At 41.3% G+C, this 26,558-nt stretch overlaps 1 protein-coding gene across 7 annotated transcripts in view; it reads left to right on the top strand.

Moving 5' to 3' along the window:
• Positions 1-11,458: 11,458 nt before the first annotated feature.
• slc12a1 (solute carrier family 12 member 1) overlaps positions 11,459-26,558 on the top strand; it is a 124,411-nt gene continuing 109,311 nt past the window's right edge. For all 7 annotated transcript variants that reach the window (XR_007265647.1, XM_048617150.1, XM_048617147.1 and 4 more), the window contains exons 1-3: positions 11,459-12,021; positions 21,453-21,578; positions 21,837-21,912. Coding sequence is in view for 6 of the 7 variants with exons in the window: in XM_048617150.1 (XP_048473107.1) it covers positions 11,659-12,021; positions 21,453-21,578; positions 21,837-21,912 (565 nt within the window). In the remaining variant the exon portion in view is untranslated. The remainder of the gene's footprint in view (positions 12,022-21,452; positions 21,579-21,836; positions 21,913-26,558) is intronic.

The following is a 26,558-nucleotide window of genomic DNA, read 5'->3' as shown; positions in this document are numbered from 1 at the left end:
CCATAATACCTACCATTACCATTGAAGCCCTTTATATAGCAGGATGTTTGAATGATCTTGGAGGTTGCCACTTTCTTCCAGATTGTTCTTGTAGCTCATAGGTTTTCCTCTAATTACATATTACATTCCTCATCACACTTAAGAGATATTGCCACTCACTGTTTGTAAAATTAGCTGCTCTTTCATGCCTAGTTCAGGAACATGGACATAACTTTTCAGTGCATCCTGTCTTTTTAATCATCCTCCCTTTACTGTTCTCAGGCCCTCCAAGGATTCTGACTATGTCCAGCTCAGCTTTACCCAAAAAATGAAGCCAGAGGGATCAAACACACCCCAATTCTATGGACTCCCCAAGGTACACTAAACAGGGTCCCCCTCAGACCCATTGTCTCACTACCAGGCACACCAATATCAGGACTGATTGCAGAAGCAGTAATACAAAGGTTAGAACCGACAGTGCTCCCCACTATACAACCCAACTCTGTGTCCGATATGTAGATGACACCTTCGTGATTACTAAACACACAAAACTAGAAGAAACTCACCGACACATAAACAACATCCTTACCAGGATAAAATTCACAAAAGAAGAAGAGAACAACTGACTAACCTTCCTGGACATCATGGTAGAATGCAAAAACAACAGGGAACTCCAGACTAATGTATATAGAAAGACCACATGTACGGACCAGATACTCAATTACACCACCCCAACGCCCACAAACAGAGCTGCATCAGGACACTATTTAAACGAGTCACAACACATCGCAGCAACCCAGAACTATGCAAAGCAGAACAGGATCAATTGTAGAAAGTCTTCAAAAGGAATGGATACCCGAAAAGCACAATCCGCTGTTCCTCCGAGACAGACCACAACAGCAAGACACAACACGACCAGATTCACTAATCACCCTACCGTACATTGAGGACATTTCAGAGATGACCACAAGACTACTCAGACCCCTAGGTATCAGGGTAGCCCACAAACCACCAACCACCCTGCGACAGCTACTGACGAACGTAAAGGATCCCATACCCACAGCCAGCAAAACCGGTGTAATATAGGAAATTCTATGCAAGGACTGTGAGAAACAATACATAGGCCAAACTGGGAGAAAACTGACAATACGGATACATGGCCACCAACTGGCCACCAAGAGACACAACCGACTCTCACTACACACAGACAACAAGGGACATGAATGTGACTGGGATAACACATCCATAATTGCACAAGCCAGACAGAGACACGCCAGGGAATTCCTGGAGGCCTGGTATTCCAAATCAACAAACACATTGAATTATACCCTGTGTACAAAGCACTGATAAACACCCCAGCAAACCAAGGTATATGAATAACAAGTGGACAGAACACCGATGCTTCACCGGAGGCCCACTGACGATGTACCTAGCAGAGTGACAAAATATTTGTGACCAAATCCACCGGCTTGGCCAGCATGTCTACAACTTCATCCACAACCCAAGCTACAAATCTTCTCAAAAACTTCAGCTTTACCCAAATTATCCACAATTTCCTGAGTGATCAGCTTTCTTGACAACACCCAACCATTGCCCCTCTGTATTCTGTGGCTCAGAAATAAGGCCATTAAATTAAATATTAGGTTCGACCATTCACCCGTTTAGCTTTTAGTTACAATTAAACATTGGATGATTATTATGGGGAATAGGCAGGAGATTGGCACTAGGGAATAAAATCAATACAGACCCAAGGGACTGAATGACCTCCTCCTGCTCCATAATAATTCTGTGATGAAGACAACAGATCACTTATATATTTCTGATTAAAATACTCTCTTCTTGAACTTTTAATCCAAAAAGCAAGCTCCCATTCTGCATCAGGCTGTAGTTCTTACTGGTCAATTAACAAAGCAAATAAGCTCTTATCTGTACTCCTTAGCCACAATTTTATTATTCAACTTAAACATAATTAAGTTTTCTACCACTGGCAGCTGGCACCTGTTTTTGTTTGTATAACCTATGTTTTATAACTCATGGTGCATTTATATTGCCAATTTGTGACTTCAGTGTCAAAAGTCAAATGGGTGATGTAAACAGACTGGGGTTGCTGACTCATGAGGATCTGGTTTTAGCCAGCACCTTCAGAGACAGCTCCAACATCAATGACATTAACATCAGGGGCTATTTCATCTGGTTATTGGCACATTGAACAGCCTTGTGCATTGATATAGGTCAATAAAGGATTTCTCAGGTTCACTTCAAGAGAACAGTCATATTAGACCTGAAACATGAGCTCTGTTTTTCTCTCTCTCTCTGCAGATACTGCCAGACCTGCTTAATTTCTCAAGCACTTTTGACTTTATTTGCAGGTTTACAGCATCTGCAGTATTTTCTTTTTTATTTTAAAGAATTTCACAGCTTAGAAACTCGAGGAAGTATAACTTTATGTAATCTTCTTTAGAATATAACTGCATTGCCACAGGGATCATTGACACATCTCACATCAACTCAGGGACATTTTTTGAAGAGAAAAGCTCCCGTATTGAGATAAACATTCCTAGACAGCTACACACCAACTAGAAACATGTCATGAATGAAGTTAGGAATTCTGCAGTGAGTAATTCAACTCCTAAGTCCCCAGAGCCTCTCCACCATCTACAAGGCACAAGTTGAGAGTGTAATGGAACACTCCCCAGTTGCCTGGATGGGTGCCACTCCAACAACATTCAAGAAACCTGACACCAGAAACCAACTAGATTGGCACTCCATCCACCATCTTCATCATTCAGTCCCTTTATTACAGACAGACAGTAGCATCAGCACGTACAATCTGCAAGATCCAAGGATCCTTAGACAGCACCTTCCAAACCCACAACCACTATCATTTAGAAGGACAAGGGCAGAAGATACATGGAAACACTGCCACCTGCAAGTTTCCATCCAAGTCACTCACCATTCTGACTTGAAATTATATCGCTGTTCCTTCAGTGTTGTTGGATCAAAGTCTCGAAGCTTTCTTCTTAATGGTGTTGTGGGTGACCTTACACCCCCAAAGGACTGCAGCAGTTTAAGAAGGCAGCTCACCACCACCTTCTCCAGGGTAAATAGGGATAGGCAGTAAATGCTGATATAGTAAGGAGTGCTCACATCCCATGAACAATAAAAAAAACTTCCTTTGAAACTTTCTGCCTGAATAAATTAGCTGCATCTCTAAATCCAATGTGACCATCAATGAAATACTTAGCAGACAGCTTCAATATTTCCCAAATGAAACGAGAGATTCAGTAATGTGGCTATGATTAGATCTCGATTATACATGCAGGAAACTAGCAATATAACAAGAAATTGGATCCCAGCTTGATCCCCAAACCAAACTGTGTTGGACCCCTAAGAGGAGACCATCTGACACTGGTTTAGGCTTATGCTAGCTGTAACTCCAGCCTGGCATGAAGCCACAGTTGGAAACTGATCAAAGTTGAATCTCTTTCTAACATTGAGAATCAGTTACCCAGTAGTGAAGCTCTGCAAAAACATCTCAATCCATAAGAACTGCAGGGATACACAATTAATATTGGAACTTAAATCTGTTGCCCAAATATCGCACTTCAAAGATTGACCTGTGTTCTGTGATGTTTGAATAATCACATTTCAAATTATAAGAACTTTATCTTGTTTAATTTTGCAGGCTGCTTACAATGGAGCATACTGCTTAGACTGCAGCAGCCCAGGTCAGACTGGTTCTCTCTCACATTACATGATTATCCAGGTATTGCTGCGAAAATGATCCCTATTGAAGAAATCCACATTAATTTAGTTCCTAGCTCTAATATATAGCTATATATACACACAAATATATTTAATGAAGCTATATCTCAGAGGTTGATGTCCTATCATGCAATCAAATGTATAATTACTTTTTAGACTAAGTATTCAGGAAGACAGATCAGTTGAGAAGCAGAAGCTGGGAGATCTGCTTAATGTCACATTGTCTTGTATAGTTCTAGATTTGTGAACTCTAGTTAGATACATTCTGGACAGTTTTACTCTTGACATCTTGCCATCTGCTGTCTCACCCCCATAATGAGATGAGGAAGAATTTCTTCAGCAAGAGGATGGTAAATCTGTGGAACTCATTACTACAGACATCTATAGAGGCTAATTCATTGAGTATCTGTAAGACAGAGACAGATAGTTTCTTGATTAGTAAAGGGATCAAGGGTCACAGGGAGAAGACAGGAGAGCAGGGAGGCAATGGCCTAGTGGTATGATGGCTGGACTGTTAATGCAGAGACCCAGATAATGTCCTGGAAACCTGGGTTTGATTCCCACCACTGCAGTTAGCGGAATTTGAATTCAATAAAAATACCTGGAATTAAGAATCAAATGATAAACATGAATCAATTGTCAGGGGAAAAAAAAACTCCACCTGGTCCTTTAGGGAAGGAAACTGCCATCCTTACCTGGTCTGGCCTACGTGTGACTCCAGACCCACAGCAATGTGGTTGACTCTGAACTGCCCTCTGGGCAATTAGGGATGAGCAATAAATGCTGCTTAGCCAGCGATACCTTCATCCCATTAATGAATAAAAAAATTGTTGAGTGGTGTGATGGGCTGAATGGCCCAATTCTGCTTCTGTATCTTGTTTATTCCCATTAGTATTTGCCAAACACATGTATTCGCAAGATACATCAACTGCCAATGCCAAGTGAAAAGAGAACTGATTCTTCACAACTCAATTTCACAATTCTTGACTTCCCGTATTTTTTATAACTAATAAAGCGAACACTTCACAGAAAATGAAAAAAGAAGTCCCTTTTTTAATATTTTTGTGATTTTTCTCCATGCTTTCTGTCACCAGTGTCCTGGGAATTAACGATTAATTCCTGGAGACTCCACGACAAGTTAGGAACACAGTTGCAGGAGTAGACCAATCAGAGCACCAAACCTACTCCATCATTTTAGGACAAAAACAAAGTTGCTGGAAAAGGTCAGCAGGTCTGGCAGGTCACTGGACCCAAAATGTTAACTCTGACTTTTTTCCTTCACAGATGCTGCTAGACCTGCTGAGCTTTTCCAGCAATTTTGTTCCTGATTTACAGCATCCGCAGTTCTTTTGGTTTTTATCCATCATTTTAGATCCTGGCTGATTGATCTACCTCAATGCCATTTTCTATTCTATTCCCGTATCCCTTGATGTCATTCATATCTAGAAATCTATTGATCTCTGATTTCAACATACACAATGACTGAACTTCCACTGCCCTTTGCTGCAAACAATTCCAAAGATTTAGTTTGGGAACTCTAATTGAATCTTGTAAGAAATTTGACCTTGATTTTGGTAATTAAATATCAAATTAATTATTTTTATCAAATATTCTATTTGAACCTTTGAATCTGGACTGAGTAAGTAATGTTTCTCTTATTTTCAGACTTTGAGGGAGGTATAATTTTCAAAAAGCATTCCACAAAAGATAATGTGAAGAAATCACAGGTGCTTTTTTCTCCCCCCATGAGTTTCCAATTATGTCCATTAAGTTTAAAAATACACTGTACAAACGTACAAAATTGACATGCAGGATTTAAACAGCTCGATTGTCAAACCTGTTCTACCACCGTAATGGCTAGAATTCCCTCCCTAAGGGAGTCAGCTACAGAACATGGGTCAAGGAAACAGTTCACCCCTATCTTATTAAGAAGAACTAGGGCCAGCCAGCAACACCCATGTCCCACAAGTGAATAAAAAACATTCTCATAGTTAAACACATCCTCTCTTACATCTGGAAAGGGAAAGAGAAACTCCTCTCTGACACACCCAAAAGCGATGCAGATCACATGAACCACTTATGGGTTAAGATGGCACTTACCATCCATGTGATGCTATTTCTGCCCCTGGCCATGTTCCCTTTTCTTACAAGGGAAAGTGCCCTCACATGAAAATATGTGACTTTTAGCAAGCATAAGTGAGCCATATTCTGAACCTGATTGATAATCTTATATTAGTTGTTGGTCTAATTCTTGATCCAGTCAGTCTCCATTAACAGGATGGTATTGTCAAGCTAAAAGTACATTCTGCCTACCACAAAGTTCACATCAGGTAGAGCATTGACCACACTAAGCTGCCATGTTTACAAAACTCAGAACATAGTATCATAGCTGATGCTGGACATTATGGTAGGGCAGCATTTACTGAGCAAACAATCCATACAATACCGTCTGTTAATCGCACATTGTGACTCCCTAATCCTTGCTAAAAGCTACACATATTCACATGAAGGACCTAGTTCTCTGCTGAAAAAGGGAATTTCTTTTTTCAGTTGAACAAAAGCTTGGAGAACACTGTTCACTGATACAGTCCATACATCTTGATCAGAGCTGATTTGTCCTTTTTTGAAAGAGAGGAAAGACTGGTGGTAACTGTACCCTGATTCATTCTCCATGGTAATGCCTTTATCAATCAGAGTCCATTTATTAACCAATCTGTACCCTGTTTCTCATGCAGTATAAACTGCTGTACCCTTTGAAAATTGGCGTTCTCGTGTCACTCTTATGATCCCTTTTTCCGACAATTGATGCCAAGTTAATAATCCTCTAGTTTCAAGGTTATGATCCATCCCAACTTTTGAAAATAAGAACTACACAAGCTAATTTCCAGTGTAAGGAACTTTCTCTTATTGTATTGAACTATTAAAGTTATGACTGAGGAGCAAAAAGAGAACACGACTCAATTCTTTCATTGGTTTTGGATTGTCATTAGCCAGTTGTGGAGTCCTAACAATTTGGATGCTTGCTAACCTGTGATATTGAAATTAATTTTAATCTTATTAACAATGAGTACCTCTCAGCTCACACGTAAACCTTCACTACAGAACTGAAGATTTACAAAATGATAAGAAATAGGAACGGGAGTAGGACCCTTAAGCCTGCTCTGCCATTCAATAGGATCATGACTGATCTGACATTCCTCACATCCACCTTGCTGCATTTTCCCCGTAAACCTTGATTCCCTTATTGATCAAGAAACTGTCTATTTGAGCCTCAAAAAAAAAGGAACAGGAGCCTGCCCCCACAGCTCCGTCTGACGAGGAGTTCCAAAGACTCTCAATCTCCTGAGAGAAGAAATTCCTTTTCATCTCCATCTTAAGTTGGCGCCCTTTTATTCCAAGACTATGCCCTCTGGTCCTACACTCTTCTGGGAAAGAAAACATCATCTCAGCATTTATCCTGTCAAGCCCCTTTAGAATCCTGTATAGTTCAATGAGATCACCTCACATTCTTCTAAATGCCAGTGCGCAGAGTCCCAACTGTTTAGCCTTTACTCACAAGACAATCCCTCCATACTAAAAATCATCCTAGTGAATACTAAAGATCATCCTAGTGAACCTTCTCCCAACCGCTTACAATGGAACAATATCTTTCCTTACAGTACTCCAGATGTGGTCTCACCAGCAACTTGTATAGTTGTAGTAAGACTTACCCACTCTTATACTCTAATCCCCTTGAAGCAAGAGCTAACATTGCATTAGCCTTCCCAATTATCTGTTGCATCTGTGTGCTATGTTTTGTGCTAAAGTGCCTCCAAGTCAATTTGTACAGTGGATTTCTGCAGTTTTTTTTTCTCCATTCTATTCTATTATATTATGTTCTAAAAACTAGTATTCTGTTCTTTTGTCCTCCCTTCCAAAATGAAAAACTCCACACTTTCCTACAATATATTCCATTTACCAACAATCCATGGTTATGGGGAAAAGACAGAAAGTGAAGTTGAGGGTTATCAAATCATTCATGATCTCATTGAATGACAGAGAAGACTCCATGGGCTCCAATGGCCTGCTGGCGTTCTTACCTCTCATGGTCTTTAGATCATGGCTGACCTGTTTGTTTCCAGTAGTCATATAACCTCTCCGTTGGCCATAACCTTTGATTTCCTTGCCTATGAGAATCAATCAACCCCTGTCTTAAAAATATTAGACACCCACTTGCATGTCGTTTGCGAATGCTCAAATCCCACGGAAAGAGGTAAGGTCATGGGGGTAACGTTTGGAAGAATGGCAAGTGTGAAATGTGAATTTTGTGTGCAGAATTAATAACATACTAATTAGCGAAGTGTAAACGCCGGAGGAATTGCCAGTCCGTGACTTGACTTCTGTTCAACCCTCCCTGGGTGAAATTACCACGTGAAATTCCAAGGATTCAGCCAGAATTGGAAAAAGACGTGTTTACCCGCTGAAATTCACTTCCTGATGAGGGGTAAATTGCAATGTTAATTCTTTGCAGGGAGCTGAAATAACAGGAATAGTGAGAAACTGCACATTTAAAAACATAATTGATGTGTTGGAATATAATATATATGTGTAAATACCTTTTGTGGCAAACTTGAAGGGGGAGGTGAATGGCAACTGAATACTTGGTTTTGATGTTGAGGCACCTGAAGTACTCATCGTTCGCTTTTATTTAATACACTTCGCTGACAGAAGAAAAGGCATTTCAGAGCGAAATGCTCACTGTTTGAATAACTTGTAGGGACATTAACACATTAACATCGAGCAGTTTTCCCTCTCGGTGTTATGACACAATACAATGTGGTTGGCGTTACTCGCTTACGGAGTCCGTATAGCTATAACAGTTACCAGGAAACAGCAGGTTGTACAAATTAATGATAATATAATTTAACTATGTAATTAAATATTTGGAAGCAAATAGAAGTTTAACATCGAAACGCTGTTTCGTTCTTTAATCGTTCCTGTTGCGGTTACACTAGCGTCTTTCTGATAACCTGTTTGTAATTTTTTAAATGTTTAAAATCTCGAGTTATTCCGTATTCAACCTATACAAGTTACACTTTTAAAGTAATATTCTTCTTTCTCTCTCACTTTGTAAAATCCCACATAAGTAGTTTACCTGGTTTCCAACGCCATTTCGCTCCAAACTTTTCTCTCCAGTCTCTGTTTAATAACCACTGGTTATGATGATATGTTAACTTTCACCCGTCCATGGTCTATATCGTAATGAAATCAAAATACTGCGAAAGCTGGACATCTGAAATAAAAACAACGTCAATTCTGAAGAAGTCTTACTAGACTTGAAACGTTAACTCTGTTATTCTCTCCACAGATACTCCGGACATGCAGAGTTTCTTCAGCAATTTCTGGTTCATATTGTGCCTTATGCCCCATTTCTTGTTGGTTTCTAAGTTCGAAAATTTAGTTAATATTTTTCCATTCTTTGAGAATCTCTGTGCTGCCAAATATTCCCGGCTAACACGCAGTACAAATCCTTTAAATGTGCAAAGTGAATACTATATCTGCAACTGAAACAGAAATGAATAGCTGAAATGGAGATAGCAGGAACTGCAGATGCTGGAGAATCTGAGATAACAAGGTGTAGCCCTTCTTCAGAAAGGTCTAGGCCCGAAACGTCAGCCTTCCTGCTCCTCTGATGCTGCTTGGCCTGCTGTGTTCATCCAGCTCTACACCTTGTTATCTCTGAATAGCTGAAATCATGCCTTTGAGTGGGGAGGTAGCCGACCTCGACCTGTTCCTGGCGTGGAAAGGCAACATTTCAGCCCAGAAAATAGGCTTCAGCTTTTGAAAGAAATATTTGACAACAAAAATTTGCTTAAAACAAAACATTATCTTATGGAAAGCAGGTGTACGTCTGTTCATGATAACAATATCTTCTTGTTTTGTCTATTATTGACCGATACTTTACATTTATCACAACACTAATGCAGCCAGTAACTGGGATCAGTAACATCCCCAAGCTCCAGATGTGGTTGAAAAACATTTTCATTTAGAAGAGTTAGTGCTTATATTGGGGTTGCCTTGGGAAATGCGAATTAGCGCAACCTATTTGAGATTTTAACGGTTTCATTAACAGTGAATTTGATTTTATTGACACATCTTTGTAAATTCCTGAATGCGCTCCGCTTTATAGATAGACTATTGAAGGAATGTATCTATGCATTAAAGGATTGAATTTCAGCACTGTTGCTTGGAGTTAAGTGCTTTAGACCTGCGTTTTAACCAAACAGGAAAGTTATTTTTCCAGATCTTACGGGTGTTTGCACTTAATGGTTGGAACAGCAAACTAATAGTTTTCCCCGGTCGAACGTCAGAGTTATTCTTCCTAGCATCAACTGAATAATCCTGAATAATCTCGAGGAGCGCACTGGTTCTTTAAACATGACCACAGTTTAATTTACTGTACGTTTTACCTTAAGAAAAAACGTCTGGCTAAAGATGGTCAAACTGTATCAATGTTGTCAAATAAAATGGATCTTAATTTTAAAAAAATCGGATAAGTCGTATGAGTGAATGCGGGAATACGTACAGATGCCTGAAATTAGAAATGAATTAAACGATGGTCCTCTTTGGAAAATAAAGCAAACCTGGAATTTTAATCTACTACGTGCACTTAGACACGATAAACTGGGAAGGTCTTTTCCGTTTGATCCCTTGTGCCTCATGACGATCCACACATTATTTTACTCGTCAAGAATGGCGAGATACAAGGTATGAAATCGCCTTGAAATGAGCGATTCTAGAATTACAATCACACGTCATTCTGATAAGGAGTAAAATTAAAGATTACTTCTAAAGGACTTTCGAACAGGATTGAAACTCCTGCAGAACTGAGCTTACTTTCTCAAAGCACTATTAAATCGTTATGATTTGGAATGCTCGGTCGTAACTCTCAAAAGAATTAATCCTTAAAATGAAGAGTTCACAAGCCGAGTAGGAACGAAGATGGTAAAGGGCTGGGTGGCGGTGCCCTTCCAAAACGCCAGTAGAGACAACGTGAGCTGAATGGGCTCCGACCGTGCTTTATGATGTCCATGTAGTAGCTACCCAACGTTTCATTTTTTTTAATTCACGGGATGAGGGTGTCGCTGGCTGGACCAGCATTTATTACCCATCCCTAATGGCCCAGAGAGCAGTTCAGAGGATATGGCGTCACATGTAGGCCAGACTAGCTAATAATGGCAGTTTCCTTCCCCAAAAGTGAACAAGATGGGTTCCCCCCCCACCCCGATAACGGATTCATGCCCATCATTAAACTCTTAATTCCAAGCATTTAGTGAATTTACTGTGGTGGAATTCGAACACGGGGTCTGGACTACTTGGGGTCTCTGGATTAACAATCCAGCGATAATACCAATAAGACATTGCATCCTCTCCTCTGTTAGTATCAATAGTTTAGTGCCAAAAATAAAGTTCCTTGCTATGATACACTTTTGATGAGCAGATCAATGCATTTTGGAAATGCATTAAAGAAACTTGTCCATGGCAATACAATGAGTATAAATGTAAGAATTCCATCACAATGCACAGGGAGATTGCAATGGGATGGCAGCGTGAGGAGACGCTGCACAAAGCTCAGCCAATGGATGGCGCAGGGAGATGCGCATGCGTGGGCCCCGGCCGGCCCTATAAAAGAGCGGGAAAGCGCGCGAAAGGCAGTTAAACCGTTGGAAGTGGTTGGAGAGGGTGTGAGATATATTATCAATATAGTGTTAGTATTGGTGGCACTGAGGGAGATTTGCAACGCTCTTTCCAGTGGTGGAAAGTCACGTCCGTGCGAGTAGCAGGGACCAGAGGCGGTTGCCAAGTGCGACACTAGGCTCCCGCGCCATCTTGCAGCGGCCGGCCCCGAGAGTCACAGGAGGGAAAAAGGAGACGATGGACAGAGACTTCAACTCGAGCTTCGGCGGCGAGGCCGGGGCTGGGGCTCCCTGTAGCCGCTTCCACGTGCGGCTCGTGGATGAACCGCCCGAGTACGAGCCGCCCCCGTTGGCGGCGGGCGAAGATGGCGTGAGCCACGTCCAACGCTTCGAGTTCGGCTTCCAGAACCGGGGGGATTCCCTCCGGGCCGACGGCCTCTATCACCCGTGCGACACCTTCAGCAGCTCTTACCTAAAAACGTTTGGCCACAACACCGCGGACAGGGTGCCCAGGATCGACTTCTACCGGAACACCGGCAGCCTCAGTGGTGGCAAGATCAACAGACCCAGTCTAGCCGATCTTCATGAAGATCTAAAGGGGGTGAGGGCAGGTTGTAGCATTGTACTGATGGGTCTTAGTGTTTGCATCAAGGATAATCAATGGGATGCTGTGTCCTTTGACCTCGGAGCCTCATGCAGTCGTCTTGGTGGCACGTTGCTCTGGGTTCTCTCCAGCCTGAGTCACGAATTATTGGTTTTGTTTTCGCGTCCCACTCCTGCGAATCAAGTTCTGGACTGTCAGTGATGCTGTCTTTCAGGTATTTCAGTAAGCAAACCCCTCTCGCCAGGTGGTGGAGATCCCAATATGCTGTTTTGAAGTGGAGCTCCACGAAAGTGTCCTGACCTCTACCAACATTACCAAAAACGGCTTAACTAATTTTTTTGTATGGGAGGTGGGGAAGCAGGTAACCAGATGAAATTAAGTTGGTGACCATAATGGCTTGATGTTCTGTGGTGGGGATGTGGTCTCGGTGAGAGCTGGCACTTGCTCTCTTTATTCAGTGTAGAGATCAGTCCACCAGACGAGACACCACCCTTGTCAGCAGGCTTAATTACAAAGTATGTTCATGGACAGGTTAGAAGGTGTTGAAGGCAGAGAAATTGAGGTGACCAATGTCATGTTGATGGTTCTCAATGAATGGGGCAAGTGCAGGTGAAAGCCTGGAGGGAGGGATGCAGGTTTTGTGGGATAGTGTTGGAGGTGGTTGAAGGGGTTGTGTGGAAGAGGAATCTTTTTCAAAGAGATGGGTGCAGTATCATGATGTGCCTGACAGTCATTAATGTGTGGACATGAATAAAATGGAAACCTTTGAGTACGGAACCGTCTGTGTTGGAGAGTGGAAGGTCAGGAGGGATTGTGAATGTGACAGGAGGGGAGGGAGGTTTTGGAGGGCCTTGGGTATCTGAGTTGTTGCATTTTGTCTGCCTTGATGCCTGAAAGAAAAAGGAGTTTCTTGTTAGCACATTGCATGAGCCAGAGGATGAAATGGAACTGGGAAGCAGGACATCTGAGCCACTGAGGTGGTGCTGTTGGAGAGAGGTAGAGGGTGTGCATATGACATATGGCACAGCATGCAGATCTAAGGATGTGGTGAGAATAGTTGTCTGTGGAACATTGAACATCAGATTCCTATGATCCAGGATGAAACTGGAGTTGGAATTAATGGTGGACAACAAAAAATTGGAATGGAAATCCTGTCAGGAGCAAAACCTCATGAGTATACCTGGAAGAGATCTGGCAGTGAATGAAATAAATAACCCCAAACTGCAAATGCTAGAAAAACTCAGCAGGTCTGGCAGCATCTGAAGAGAAATCAGTATTAATGTTTTGGGTCCAGTGACCCTTTCTCAAACTAGAGTAGTTAAATTTTAGTTGGATTTGAGATTTTATTTCAGAAGTAGATGATTTTGAGCTCTTGGTGAGTAAGAATGCATTTTTAATGGTCTCTGGTTATGTGTACTTTTGGCAACATGGTGTAATAGCTTTGATTTTATAATTCTTGTCTTTCTGGAAGTGTTTTGCTGCAACTCTTCAATCATCAGGTTTGTTTCTTTCAATTATGATGCTGGGTAATATGGAAAAGCTACACTTATTCTAACAACTCTGTGGCACATTGCCAGTTGGCACCACTAAATCCAAATCAGTTGATTGGATCTTTTGTCTTTCTAAACCTATTTCTCTTTCATAACTTTTGTAGCTGTTTTGTTTTATGAAATCAACAAATTCCAAAGGTCTCCACTGCCATCTTTTGAAATTGGTTAACCATGTCTCCAGAATCTAAACATGGCTTGCTTCTCATACAAATTTGTGAATTTCTTTGAACACCATGATTACTTTCAATGTGGAATTAGCAGTGATTTTTCCTTGAAAGAAAAGTCATTACCTTGATAGATGGCAGGGACTAATTAGTGATCTTCAACTGTTGACTATGAACTCATGAAATAGGATGCCTCCCCAGTCTCGCAATTAGCATTGCTGGACTCAACAAAGTTGAGTTGGCTTCTCTGACTTGGCTCACCATTAGAGTTGCTGGCTTGCTTCAATTCTGCAGCAAATCTTTAAATGGAGATTCCCAAGATGTGTTCTGTCAAGTGAGCTAACATCAAACTACAAAATGGATGAATAAGATCAAAGGGGAATGTGAGAATGAAGTAGTGTTCTATAAAATGAGATAAAAGGATACTTAAATGAATGGAGGGGCTGAAGATGAACAAAAACGAATTGCTTTAGGAGAGACCTCCGCTGAGGTGCTGATTGGGATTTTCCATCCCCCCCCCCTTCAAGGGGTTGAATTTGGGAGATAAATCAATAGAAATTGATATAAAAATTGTTGAAAGGAAATGCTAAAGATATTGGTATCACTCAAGTTAGCAAGTTACCTGTTATGGTGGAATGTGTCCCAGTTTGCTGAGCAGCAAAGGTGTTAATGTGAAATGCTGAACGCATCCCTGTGTATGGGAGAGGACTGAAACTGCTTTTCCTTTTATCTAAACAATCTAGACTTGGATAGGGGAAACTAAGTTTTTTCAGATGATGCCGAGTTAGTTGAATACAGCTAGATTTTATTGCTGTGTGCTGAGCATTTTGCCACAGGGAAGCATCCAGTACGGTGCGTGGGTCTTCCATCGCCTTCCCAGACCAGGTTACTATAAAACGAAATGGTGTGTTGAAATGAAGTTGTCTGGTCAAAAAAAGGACAATTGAACTTGTTTGAGCCAGTTGACATAAACTGTCACTCAGCACAAGATTGGAGTTGGAAGGCAATTTGTAACTGGCTAAATGGGAAGCAAAGATGGATGGGGCTTTGTTTTGCAAGTTGGGGGCACCTCTGGCCACCAAAACCCATCCCTAATCCCTCTTCAATGAGCCTGGGTTGAGGATCATTCTTTTTCTTAAGGCAGCTCCTTTCTGTTCCAGCTGCAGCTATTAGAGTTCTGGCTCTACTAGAGCTGCCAGCCAATTAGATCAACTAGTAGCTTGAGAGCAGAATGTCCTTCCATTTTCAGGGATATAAGTCTGGTCTTGTTTAATAACTTCTGCTATATTGGGATTGGTAATGAAAGTTTGTATTCTTAGATCTTTTGAGGAAAAAGATCTATAGGACAATTTGAGGACCTTTTTTTTAATCAGCACAGTCTAGGCCTCAACAAACTGAGTGGTAAAATTAAACCTCAAATGAAATACAGAATAACTTGCAGGGTTGGGGCATGGAATTGTATTAGTCAGCTGTGTCAAATAGTTGACATGAGATGAAGGACTTCCATTGCTCTAAAATTGCCAGCCTTTAAATTTCATGGGGATTCTATTAACTGGGACTCCTTTTTGAGGAAAGGACTTCTCAAGTTGCTCTAATGTATTCCAAAAATGCATTAAAGGTGCCTCAACTGAGTCAAATTCAGTTTTGACTTTAGACTATTGACTTGAAAGATTAACTACCTAAGTTGCTGGATACTTTGAGCATTTAGATGGGCCCTGACTCAGGAGATACAATGGCTTGTTTACCCATTGCATTCTGATGCTCTTGAGATGAAAGCAAACATTATTAGTTTATTTTCATATCTAGCTATGGCCTTTTTATGTACTCAAATCCTTTAAAATGTCTTAATGCACACTACCTACCTTGTCCCTTTAAAATACTCAACTGTTATGTCCATAGTGCTACTGTTGTGTGCCTTGTTAATTAATCAATATCAAAGTTTCTGCTCCTTAGTATTAGTGGCAATTGAGTATACAGCATTCATGACTTGGATGAAGTCTGTCTCAGATTGTGAAGATAAAGTACAGATCGCTTGAGACACAACCATTGTCTTGTATACAATATATGTCCCCATAATAACTCAGGAAGGCTGACTGGAAAGGAATGTTCTTGTTGAGCACAAAAGTAGAGCTATTACTTGTGGCATACATAGGCTGGTCCCAGCCCAGGGCAGAATTCTGAATATTCTTAACTAACCTATCCAAAGTATTACAAGCGTCTGGCAGAGGTGGTGCTTGAACCCAGGCCTCCTGGTTCAGAGATGGGGAACACTACCACTGCACCACAACCTCCCTTACATGCAGGTTGGAGATTTTCTAATGAACTTGCCCAGCTGTTACAGTATATCGCTAGGAGCAGGTGTGGCTTGAGCCTGGACTGTGGGCCCAGAGACATTACCACTACACTGCAAGAGCCCATAAGTCTGCTTTATGAAGTGAGCAACAAAAGTCAAATCAAATTAATGAACGGCAGCTGAATAAATATATGGAAAGTAGCTTTCTCACTAAGTCAGCATTTCACTGCTAACCACCACCAGCAGAACATCTAGATACTTGCATACAAAGCTCATTTATGGGTAATACAAACTATCAAAAATGGGAAGGGGCCAAATCCAATAGATTTGGAGGGAGTGAGTCTGACTAGAAAACATGTTACTACACTTCTGCTGTAAGTGGGCCTTGAACCAAGGTCTGCTGGCCCAGAGGTATGGTAATGACCACCATGCTATAGTGTCAATTAGGCTTGCATTATTTGTTTCTTTTTCTGCCTGGAAGTGTTATCACGCAAAACCAACTGGCTTTCCTACCACCAAATCACCATGGCTGTTTTTGTTTTTAAATTATTGACTAGCTACACTAGTAGCAGTTGCATATTTGCATGCACTGCCCTTTTATGGGCAATGTAAACCAGTGAGGGTGGGGGTGGTGAGACAATGGTAAGGGGCTAAATCAAAATGGAGTTGGAGGGAGGAAACATTAGGGAAGATGAGGAACAAGTTGATAGGGCTCAAACCAGCATGTAGAGACCAAACAATGTATTTCAAATCCATCACCTTAACCACTTGACACTGAGGTGAGTTTGAGATAAGTGTGGAGCTGGAGGAACGCAGTAGGCCAGGCAGCATCCAGAGGAGCAGGAAAGCTGATGTTTCTGGTTGGGTCAGCTTTCCTTCTCCTCCTGGTACTGTGTTCCTTGAGGTCCATGCCGTCATCTCAGACTCCAGCATCAGCAGTTCTTACTATCTGACATGAGTCTGCCTTTTTTTCTTGTTTTCTCCTAATCAGCCTGTTCAGATGTCAATGTACCTCTGGAGCAGAAGTAAGAACACAACTACTGTGCCACAAGAGCCCTTGGTAGTCTGCATCTTTCTTCCTCCTTATGTATCCAGAAGTGTTACGCTACACAACCAAACTGCTTTCCTACTTCCAAATTACTGTGACTGTGATTAATCCTTAATCACCACTAGTAAACAAACTGTATAGCTAGTTAGAAACTTACAGGCAAAGGTGATTATGGGCAATACAAAACAAAATGAGTAGGGAGAGCAGAAACAGACTAAATCAAAATGGAGTTGGAGGGGTAAATAAAGCACTGTATACCCTGTCTCCTTAAAAGCATTGGTGGATGCTGTGTGCTCCCTCTCCAATGACACTGGCATGAGCTTAACCATGGAAGAACAGCAGGCAGTCAATATAATGACCTGCTGCCCAGATTGTAGAGGAATGTGCCTTTATTTTGTTTCTATATCCAGAAGTTTATTTTTTTTCCTCATTCACAGGATGAGAGCGTCACTGGCTAGGCAGCATTTGTTGCCCATTCCCTAATTGGTTAGAGGGCAGTTGAGAGTCAATCACCTTCCTGTGGGTCTGAAGTCACATGTAGGCCAGACCAGGTAAGGGTGGAAATTTCCTTCCCTCAAGGATGTTAGTGAACCAGCTGGGTTTTCTCCCCAACAGTTGACAATGGATTCACTGTCATCGTTAGATTCTTAATTCCAGATTTTTATTGAATTCAAATTCCACTATCTGCCATGGCAGGATTTGAACCCAGGTTCCCAGAATGTTATCTGGGTCTCTGGATTAACAGTCTGACGATAATACCACCAGGTCTCCCCTCCCACCCCACTTTTTTTTTTTTTTTTTTTTTTTTCTTCACCCAACCGAACTACATTTCTCATCACCAGATCACTGACTTGGTTTTTCATGAGTATTGACAACTACTAGTAAATCACGTGCAGCCATTTAGAAGTTTGCATGCAAAGCCCATTGTGGGCAATGTAAACCATAAAAAGCCAGGAGGGGCTAGGGAGAGCATGAAGGGGCTAAATCAAAATCCAGTTGGATGGGGAAATAAAGTACTCTATCCCCTGTGGTGCCTACCTGTCTAAAGGCATAGAGTGTGTTGATGGACCTGTGTGCTTCCTCTCCAGTGATACTCTGACATAAATGTAACCACAGAAGAAGGACAGGCAAATGGCAGACATGACTCCCTCTACAGTCTGTTGCCTGGACTTGTAGGAATTTGCTCTGTGTATTTTTTTTTAATCCACCAGTTCAGCGATGTAATTAAACACTCCAGGTCTCCTGGCTCAGAGATAAAGACTCTATCACTTCACCACAAGAGCCCCCTAAGGGTCTGCTTTACCTTTTTCTAAATATCTGGAAGTGTTAGTACACCAATAATGGCTCCCACCACCAAATCACTGACTTTTTTTTTATGTACCCAGAGGTGCAACCAAGTGATGTTCCCACCATTAAATCATCATGACCTTTTTTTGCTTTTTTTAAACATATATTTATCCTCACCACCAGGAAGACACGTATGTAGCCAATTAGATATTTACAGCTAAACTCATCAAACCATCAAAAATGAAGTGGGAGGTTAGGGATGGTATGTAGAGGAAGAAGGGGCTTAAATCAAAGTGGAGGGGAAGGGGGGGCCTTTTTTTTTTCCACAACCAAGCAATTCCCAACACCAAAATCACTGCTTTGCTTTGCTTTTAATTAAAGCCACTATCCACCACCAAGAAAAACACCTGTGTAGCCAATTCAGTATTTATAAGCAACGTCTGTTGTGGGTAATACAAATCATAAAGATGGAGAGGTGAGATTAGAGAAAGGGACTAAATCAAAATGAATGAGGTGGTGGGGGGTTCTTTATTAAGTAATGTTTTTTTTTCTAATCCACCTGTTCAGAGATATCATTACATAGCTGTGGAGCAGGTGAGACTTGAATCCAGGCCCCTCAGTCAGGGGTCCACTGTCACTGTGCTACAAGAGCCATTTTATAAGGCAGGAATTTTGTTTCAAACTAGGGGCCTTTTGCATGTCAAGCAAATGTGATCACCACTACGCTACAGAAATGGGGCTGGGCTCTGCTTTCTTTTTTAATCACAATCCCTTAGCCCAATTTATTGCCCTCTAACTCCTACTACATCACTATCTAAGATAACATATTGAGAATGTGTGAAATAGGAAGCATTGAACTGTTGAATAACTTCTGAATACTGTGATGTTATACTAATCCATATTGATCAACTTGAGTTTATCCAATTACTGAGTCACTCTGGAGATTCCAGTAAATCTCCTGTAAAAGCCACATACCGTCTTGATTTTGAGGGAATGGATCGAAGTCCTGGAACACACTCCCTAACAATATTATGGATGTCCCGACATCACAGTGTTTCTTTACCCCATTCTCGAGTAGTTCAGTACGGAACAGTACACTACTCCTACCGTTTCTGAAGGAGGGTCTAGGCCCAAAACGTCAGCCTTCCTGCTCCTCTGATGCTGCTTGGCCTGCTGTGTTCATCCGGCTCTACACCTTGTTATCACTAATCCTACAAACAAATTTTCTAAGAAGTTAGATTAGTAGGTCTGTAATTTCCTAATTTATTTCTCGAACATGCTTGTGTTACGCAGTGTCCAAGAAATTAATCTTGTCACTTCAGCTTGGATTTGAATCCAGTTCCTACAGTAAACTAACATCGTGCCGTGGTTGGTTTTGAAGCCTGCTTTCCAGATTAAGACTAAATCTTAAATTTTGATATCAAGTGTTGGCTGTTTCTTTGATCAAGGAAACAAGTTGAGGATGACAACTCGCATTTAAATGGTGTCAATAAAATAACATGTTGCTTTGCAGGAATGCTCTTTCCAAAGTTGAAAGGAATGAAAGCAATATTGGAACAGATAAGCAAAGTCTTGAGTGGAAAGGGAGTTTTTATGGAGAGTCTTAGAGGAAGAAAGTGTAGTAGGGATTTTGAAGTTTTAGGACCTAAGCAGCTGAAAGCATAGCTGTCAGCGGTGGAGCAATTTAAAATGGAGAATGTGCATGCAGCCAGAATTAGAGGGTTGTTGTTTGGAGGAGTCTGGCGATAGCGGTCATTTGAAAGCAAGGAATGATAATTTTATAATTGCCCATGTATTTCAGTGATCACAAGCAATGGGGGAATAGGACTTTGTGTAAGCATATGGCCAGGAATGTTTGGGCACAGTGGCTCAGTGGTTAGCACTGCTGCCTCACAGCACCAGGGTCCTGGGTTTGATTCCAACCTCGGGTGACTGTCTGTATGGAGTTTGCACATTCTTCCCGCGTCTGCATGGGTTTCCTCCCACAGTCCAGAGATGTGCAGGCTAGGTGGATTGGCCATGATAAATTGCCTGTAGTGTTCAGGGATGTGTAGATTAGGGGGATGGGTTTGGGTGGGATGCTCCGAGGGTCGGTGTGGACTTGTTCGGCCGAAGGACCTGTTTCCGCACTGTCGGGATACTAAGAACTTTAAGAATCTGGAAGGTGAAATATGGTAAATTCACCGGAGGGTGTTGGAATAGCCCATTGTAAATATAGCAAAGGCATCATTTCAGTTGCAGGTAACTTGTTACCTTGATGAACTTGAATGACCTTTCTTTTAACCGGTACCTTTATAAACTGGCAAAAATTATACACCTCATTCTGGAGGTTTACTGTATTATCACAATCTTTGCAATGTCTGAGTAAATTGTGTTGTTATTTTTGAATTATGCTGTAAATAAAGTACAAGTATGTATACCCCCTGCATTACATTGTTATTTACTGTGTGTTTTTGCATTGATTATATGGACCTCTTGATCGACCAGAACATTTGATTAACTGGCAAGCTTCTAGTCCCATAGGTGCTGGTTAATAAAAAGTTTGCTGTATATGGTATTCATGATGGTGTGGGTATTTGTTGGAAGCTCACCTCAAAGTCAAATGTAATCCCAAGGTTGCAAACACTCGTTCAGTCTTTTACATTTGCCCAAGAGATTGATGGAGTAATAGGAAGGGATTGGTGGGAAGAGTTTGGTGGGAATTTTAAGGTTAGCCCTTAGTTGTGGTCAATGCATGTTCTTTTCAGGGGCTGGGCTCCTGGGCTGATCTCTCGCTCTCGCTCTCCCTGACCATCCCCAAATGTTGTTTGCTCCTCCGTTCTCCTTTTATATATTGAACAAATATCTTATTCTGACTGGGTTATTAGAGTGAGGCATTTGACCATTGTTACTTACAAGAATTTTAAATAAAATGAGTGTATAGGGAATAATATTGTAATTCAATTTCATTAAAATAACCTTTTTAAGTTGAAATTCTCAATGCATCACATAAATTAGTACTCCTTCAATGAATCATAGCTGTCTTCTTGGCATATTTTTAATGGAATTAAATGTTTAGTTACATACTCGATTTATTTTTATTTTAGGATATTTTATCTATTCCTGGTACTGTGGATGGTGTTGCTAATGGTGATGGTGCAGTTGATGCAGGAAGAAAGCCTTCTGAAAACAAGGATGAATTAGTGAGATTTGGATGGATCAAAGGAGTGCTGGTAAGGAAATGCTGTTGAGTCTGTGGCATGCAATATTTCCTTTTGTCTTTATTAAATGGTCATTATTGGCACAGTTGTAAATGTAAGCAGAAGTCCAAAGTGGCCACTCTATGGAAAGAGATGATTATCAAAAGTTTTTGAATGCACGTAGTAGGCAGATAAGTTCTATGTTCCCAGGCTACCTTCCAAGTTTCCCTTAACTTATGAGTATGTAAGCCATAATTCGGCTTTGAAGTTAATTACGTGTTTGTATTCTAGGTACGATGTATGTTGAATATATGGGGTGTGATGCTTTTCATTCGGCTTTCATGGATAGTTGGCCAAGCTGGAATAGGTATGTTTGCATCTTTTATAGTAGTATTTGGTGCTATTACAAGAAAGGGCTTTCTGCACTGCAACCAACATAGCATTTGATGGGAGGTAGTAGCATAGTGGTATTGTCACCTAGACTAGTAATTCAGAGCATCAGGCTGAAACTCCAGCGATGTGAGTGAGTCCTACTATTGCAAATGTGAGATTTGAATTCAGTTTTAAAAAGCTAGGATTACAACAAAAACTAGACTAATGGTGACCATGTCACCATCATCAGTTGATTGTCACATGCTTCACTAATATCCTGTAGGGATGGAAATCTGCTGGTCTGTACTAGATGTGACTAAACGCAAGAAATGTGATTTGCATCTTAAGCCATCTTAGAGGATAGTTGAGTTCATCAGTTCAGGGGCATTTAGGGATGAGAAACAAATTTTGGCCTTGCCAGTGATGCCTACATCCCAACTGAAAAAGAAATTCCCAAGGTGCTTCACAGGAGCACTGTAAAGCAAAACATGATGTCACCATGTAAGGAGTTATCAGGTCAAATGACTGAAGCCTTGGTAATAGATGCACTTTTTGGAGGATTCACTTAAAGCAGGAAAGTGGGGCAAAGAAGTGAATGGAGATTTCTAGAGCTGAAAGAAGCTGAAGGCAAACTGCCAATAATAGTGATTAAAATCTGGAATGCTGAAGTGTAGAGATCTAAGGGTTGTGGAGCTGGGGAGATCAGTTGAGGAGGAGTCATCACAGGAAAGGATTTCATAACATGAAATCAGAATGAAGACATTGCTGTAGCCTATATAAGTCAGCCATCAGAGGTGATCGATAAATGTGCCTTAACTCTCACTAAATCATGGGTAGCAGCCTTTTGGATGACCAAGTTTATGCAGGATAGAATATGGGAGACCAGCTAGGAGTGCTATCGAATGAAGTCTGAAGCATTCAGGAATAAATTAAGATTCCAGAAATAGATGATCGGAGGCAGGTGAAGCCAGATGATTGTACTGTGTTGATAATGACCCATAAGTTGTTTGAAGCTCACATATGGTTCAAGGACAACACTAAAGTCTGAAACAAAATAGCACAATCTCCGACTATTGTGTGGGAACTGATTTTTAGAACTGGCGTGGCTTCACTCATCTCTGTTAATTTAGAGCTAATCTCTGCATAAATGTTGGATAAGCAGTCTTATAATTTAGCAGTAGTGTAAGAATCCAGAGAGGTCGTGGTGACATAGAGCAGGCTGTTGTCAGCTCTAACACTACTTGCTTTCAGACTGCTCCTTAGTGAAACTATGTATAGATGAGAAATGGATGGGGACGAGGCTTGAGAAGAAAAGCCATTGCAGATGATACTCTGGCTATGAGAAAATAAGAATAAAAATCATGTGACAACAGTCCCACCCAGCTGTGGAGAGGCTTTGGAAGAGAATGCTGTGATCAGCTATGTTTAATGAAGCAAATAGTTAAGTGTGGTGGTTGATGTTTTTAATCCTCTAAAAGGAGCTGTTTTACTGATGAGAGAGAAAAATGTTCAGTTGTGTAAGAGCACTTTGGATATATTTTAAAAAAAGGAAAAAAGTTCTGATATTAAAAGAAACAATTGTCTGAACCTTTTTATTGTATTGCCCTTTTTAAAAAAAAGTTCTACATGTCAATTGAACAATTGGAAACATGTGATTTAATGGTGATGATTGATAGGGTGAAAATTGGCACAGGTGATCTGGTGGGAAAAGCTGTTTGGTTGTGTATGATAGCACTTCCAGATATAAAATCTAGAAGAACTGTGCTGGGCACTTATGTAGTGGTAGTTTCCCTACATCTGGACCAGAAGGCTCAGCTTCAAGTCCCACCTGTCATAGGTTGACTTTTTAAATCTATAAGGTCTCTTGCACTTTTTGTTTGAAACGTAATGGTTAGTATGTTTGCCTCTCTCACAAAAGGTCTCCGTTGTCAGCCATGAAGAAACACTGACACTGCCTTGTTCATAGGGACCTTGAGGTGCAGTGGTGGTGTCCTTGCCTCTGGGTCAGGAGGCCCACCCTCAAGTCCCACCTGCTCCAGAGGTGTGTAATAACAACTCTGATCAGGTTGCTTTAAAAAAAAAACTAAGCAGGTATAAAGAGATTTTGTGGTACAATGGTAGTTTCCGTATCTCTGGCCCAGGAGTCTTGACCTGGTGAGACCCCTCTCCAGAGATGTTATAACATCTCTGAACAGGTTGAATAGAATAGCTGAGTGCTTGTCTTAAATTTTTGGACTGTGCTAAAGTGTTGAATTTAACTCCTAGTATTAACTGGAGCTAGATTTTCAGCAAGGAACATTCTTTCAGAACAAATGTCAGTCTTTTTCTTTTAAAAAAAAATTGTAAAACATTCATTAGCAACCTTCATGGCTCAAGTAAGATATTCAGCATTTAATGGTAGCGGCATTGCAAGGCTGCAAAGATACAGGTCATAACATGAGTGCAAAAGAGAATCAGAACTAGGAGTGAGGATAGAGATATCTCTGACAATTACAATAGATGACAGGAATTGGGGAGCTATAACAAAAGGAGGAACCCAGAAATATGGTCAACAGCTGTGTTAGATGAAATTTAAAATACCATTATGCAATGAGATAGTTTTAAATGGAATAGGAAGGTTTTCTGAATTATGCACAACTTGCAATGGGAAGATGTGGCTACTGATTCAGCAGAGGGAATTGTACTAGTTATGAGAATCTTCACCTATTAATGAAGGTTTTAGTTGCAAACTCATCCAATTATAATACATTGGACAGTGGATGCTTGTCCAGTGTGTGAAATAAGATTTGCTTAAAATGTTACCTAGCTTGTTCAAATAAGGACCAAAGTACGGTGAAGGAACTTGAGAGTTCAGGTTTGGGGATAACATAATTCGTGACGATTCCCTATAGTGGAGCTGGTGTAAATATTATCAGCACTGGCGCTGACCAGTGGACTACGCCTACTATTGAGCAGGCTGTCTGAAAATATTTCATGGATCATGGAAACAGCACAAGGCAGTTTCCTTTGGGAGACTTGTGGATTTATGGTTTATACAATCTGGACCTAACCCCCCTCATCAAAATATTAAGTTGGTGTTATAGGAATTGGGAGTCGAGAGGGGGGTGTGGAAAGAGTAGTAACTTATAAATAAATCAGTTTGCCTGTACTTCTCTCAAGACTAAAATTATTTTAAAGGATGCAGATATAAGGATAATGAGTATGGTAAACTTAGGCCAGTGATAAATGTGATTATATGTTTGAAAACAGAACCATCCCCATATGTAGTGAGTCTTTTTAGTGAGAATTTGACAAAATTGTAATAATGGATAGAGAAAATAATATTTTTTATTTTGAGCTCTTTGGACATGACAACTAGGTCAAAATAAAAGTGAATTAACCTGGATGCTGGGAATCTAAAATGAAAACTGACCTGGAGAAACTGAGTTAATTGGAGGAATAACACCATTATAGGAGAGCAGAGAAAGCAATCAGCAAGTACAAACACAGGCTAAATGTGTAATTGTTTAATCAACTTGTTCAGGTATGCTATGACATACCTCTGGAGCAGGTGAGACTTTAACCTGGACCTCCTGCTCTGAAGTAGTGATAATACCACTGCCACAAGAGTCCTCCTCGTTAAATGGAAGATAAAGCACAGGAGATAAGATCCATAGATTGACAAAATGAGCTAAAGATGTGAAAGGCCAGAAGTGTTGTGTGGGTTCTGAAAGAGAACTTCGAAGTAATTGTGGCTGAAGGAGAGGAATGTGAACTTGCAAAATGATTCCTAACATAGGAGGAGGAAAGTTTGTAATTGAAGTCCTGAATGAGAATGGAACACAAGTTTGAGGTCTTTGTTTGGTCAGAGCAAGGACTATGGAAATACTGGAGGAAACAGAAGCCCTTATGATCAAACATTTTGAGTAGCTACGATATGTTGATAAAGGTTTCTGAGCTAGGTGTTGGATGATGGGGGCCGCCAGCCTTCTCTCTCACAGTGAGGTACACTAAACTTTAGAGACAACAAGGTGCAGAGCTGAATGAACACAGCAGGCCAAGCAGCATCACAGGAGCAGGAAGGCTGACGTTTCGGGCCTAGACCCTTCATCAGAAATGGGGGAGGGGAAGGGGGTTCTGAAATAAATAGGGAGAGAGGGGGAGGCGGATAGAGAAGATAGGTGGAGAGCAAACAGACAGGTCGAAGAGGCAGGGATGGAGCCAGTAAAGGTGAGTGTAGGTGGGGAGTTAGGGAGGGGATAGGTCAGTCCAGGGAGGACGGACAGGTTAAGGGGGCGGGATGAGGTTAGTAGGTAGGAGATGGGGGTGCGGCTTGAGGTGGGAAGAAGAACAGGTTAGGGAGGCGGGGACGAGCTGGGCTGGTTTTGGGATGCGGTTGGGGGAGGGAAGATTTTGAAGCTTGTGAAATCCACATTGATACCATTGGGCTGCAGGGTTCCCAAGCAGAATATGAGTTGCTGTTCCGGCAACCTTCGGGTGGCATCGTTGTGGCACTGCAGGAGGCCCAGGAGGGACATGTCGTCTGAGGAATGGGAGGGGGAGTTGAAACGGCACACTGACCTCTACATCGCCAAGGCCAGACGCCAACTCTCCGACACCACCTCCTACCGCCCCCTTGATCATGACCCCACCCCCCGAGCA

This window comes from Rhincodon typus, chromosome 36 (genome assembly GCF_021869965.1).
Source record: "Rhincodon typus isolate 14 chromosome 36, sRhiTyp1.1, whole genome shotgun sequence".
In the NCBI taxonomy this organism is placed as follows: Eukaryota; Metazoa; Chordata; class Chondrichthyes; order Orectolobiformes; family Rhincodontidae; genus Rhincodon; species Rhincodon typus.
This window is presented reverse-complemented; position numbering and strand designations above follow the sequence as displayed.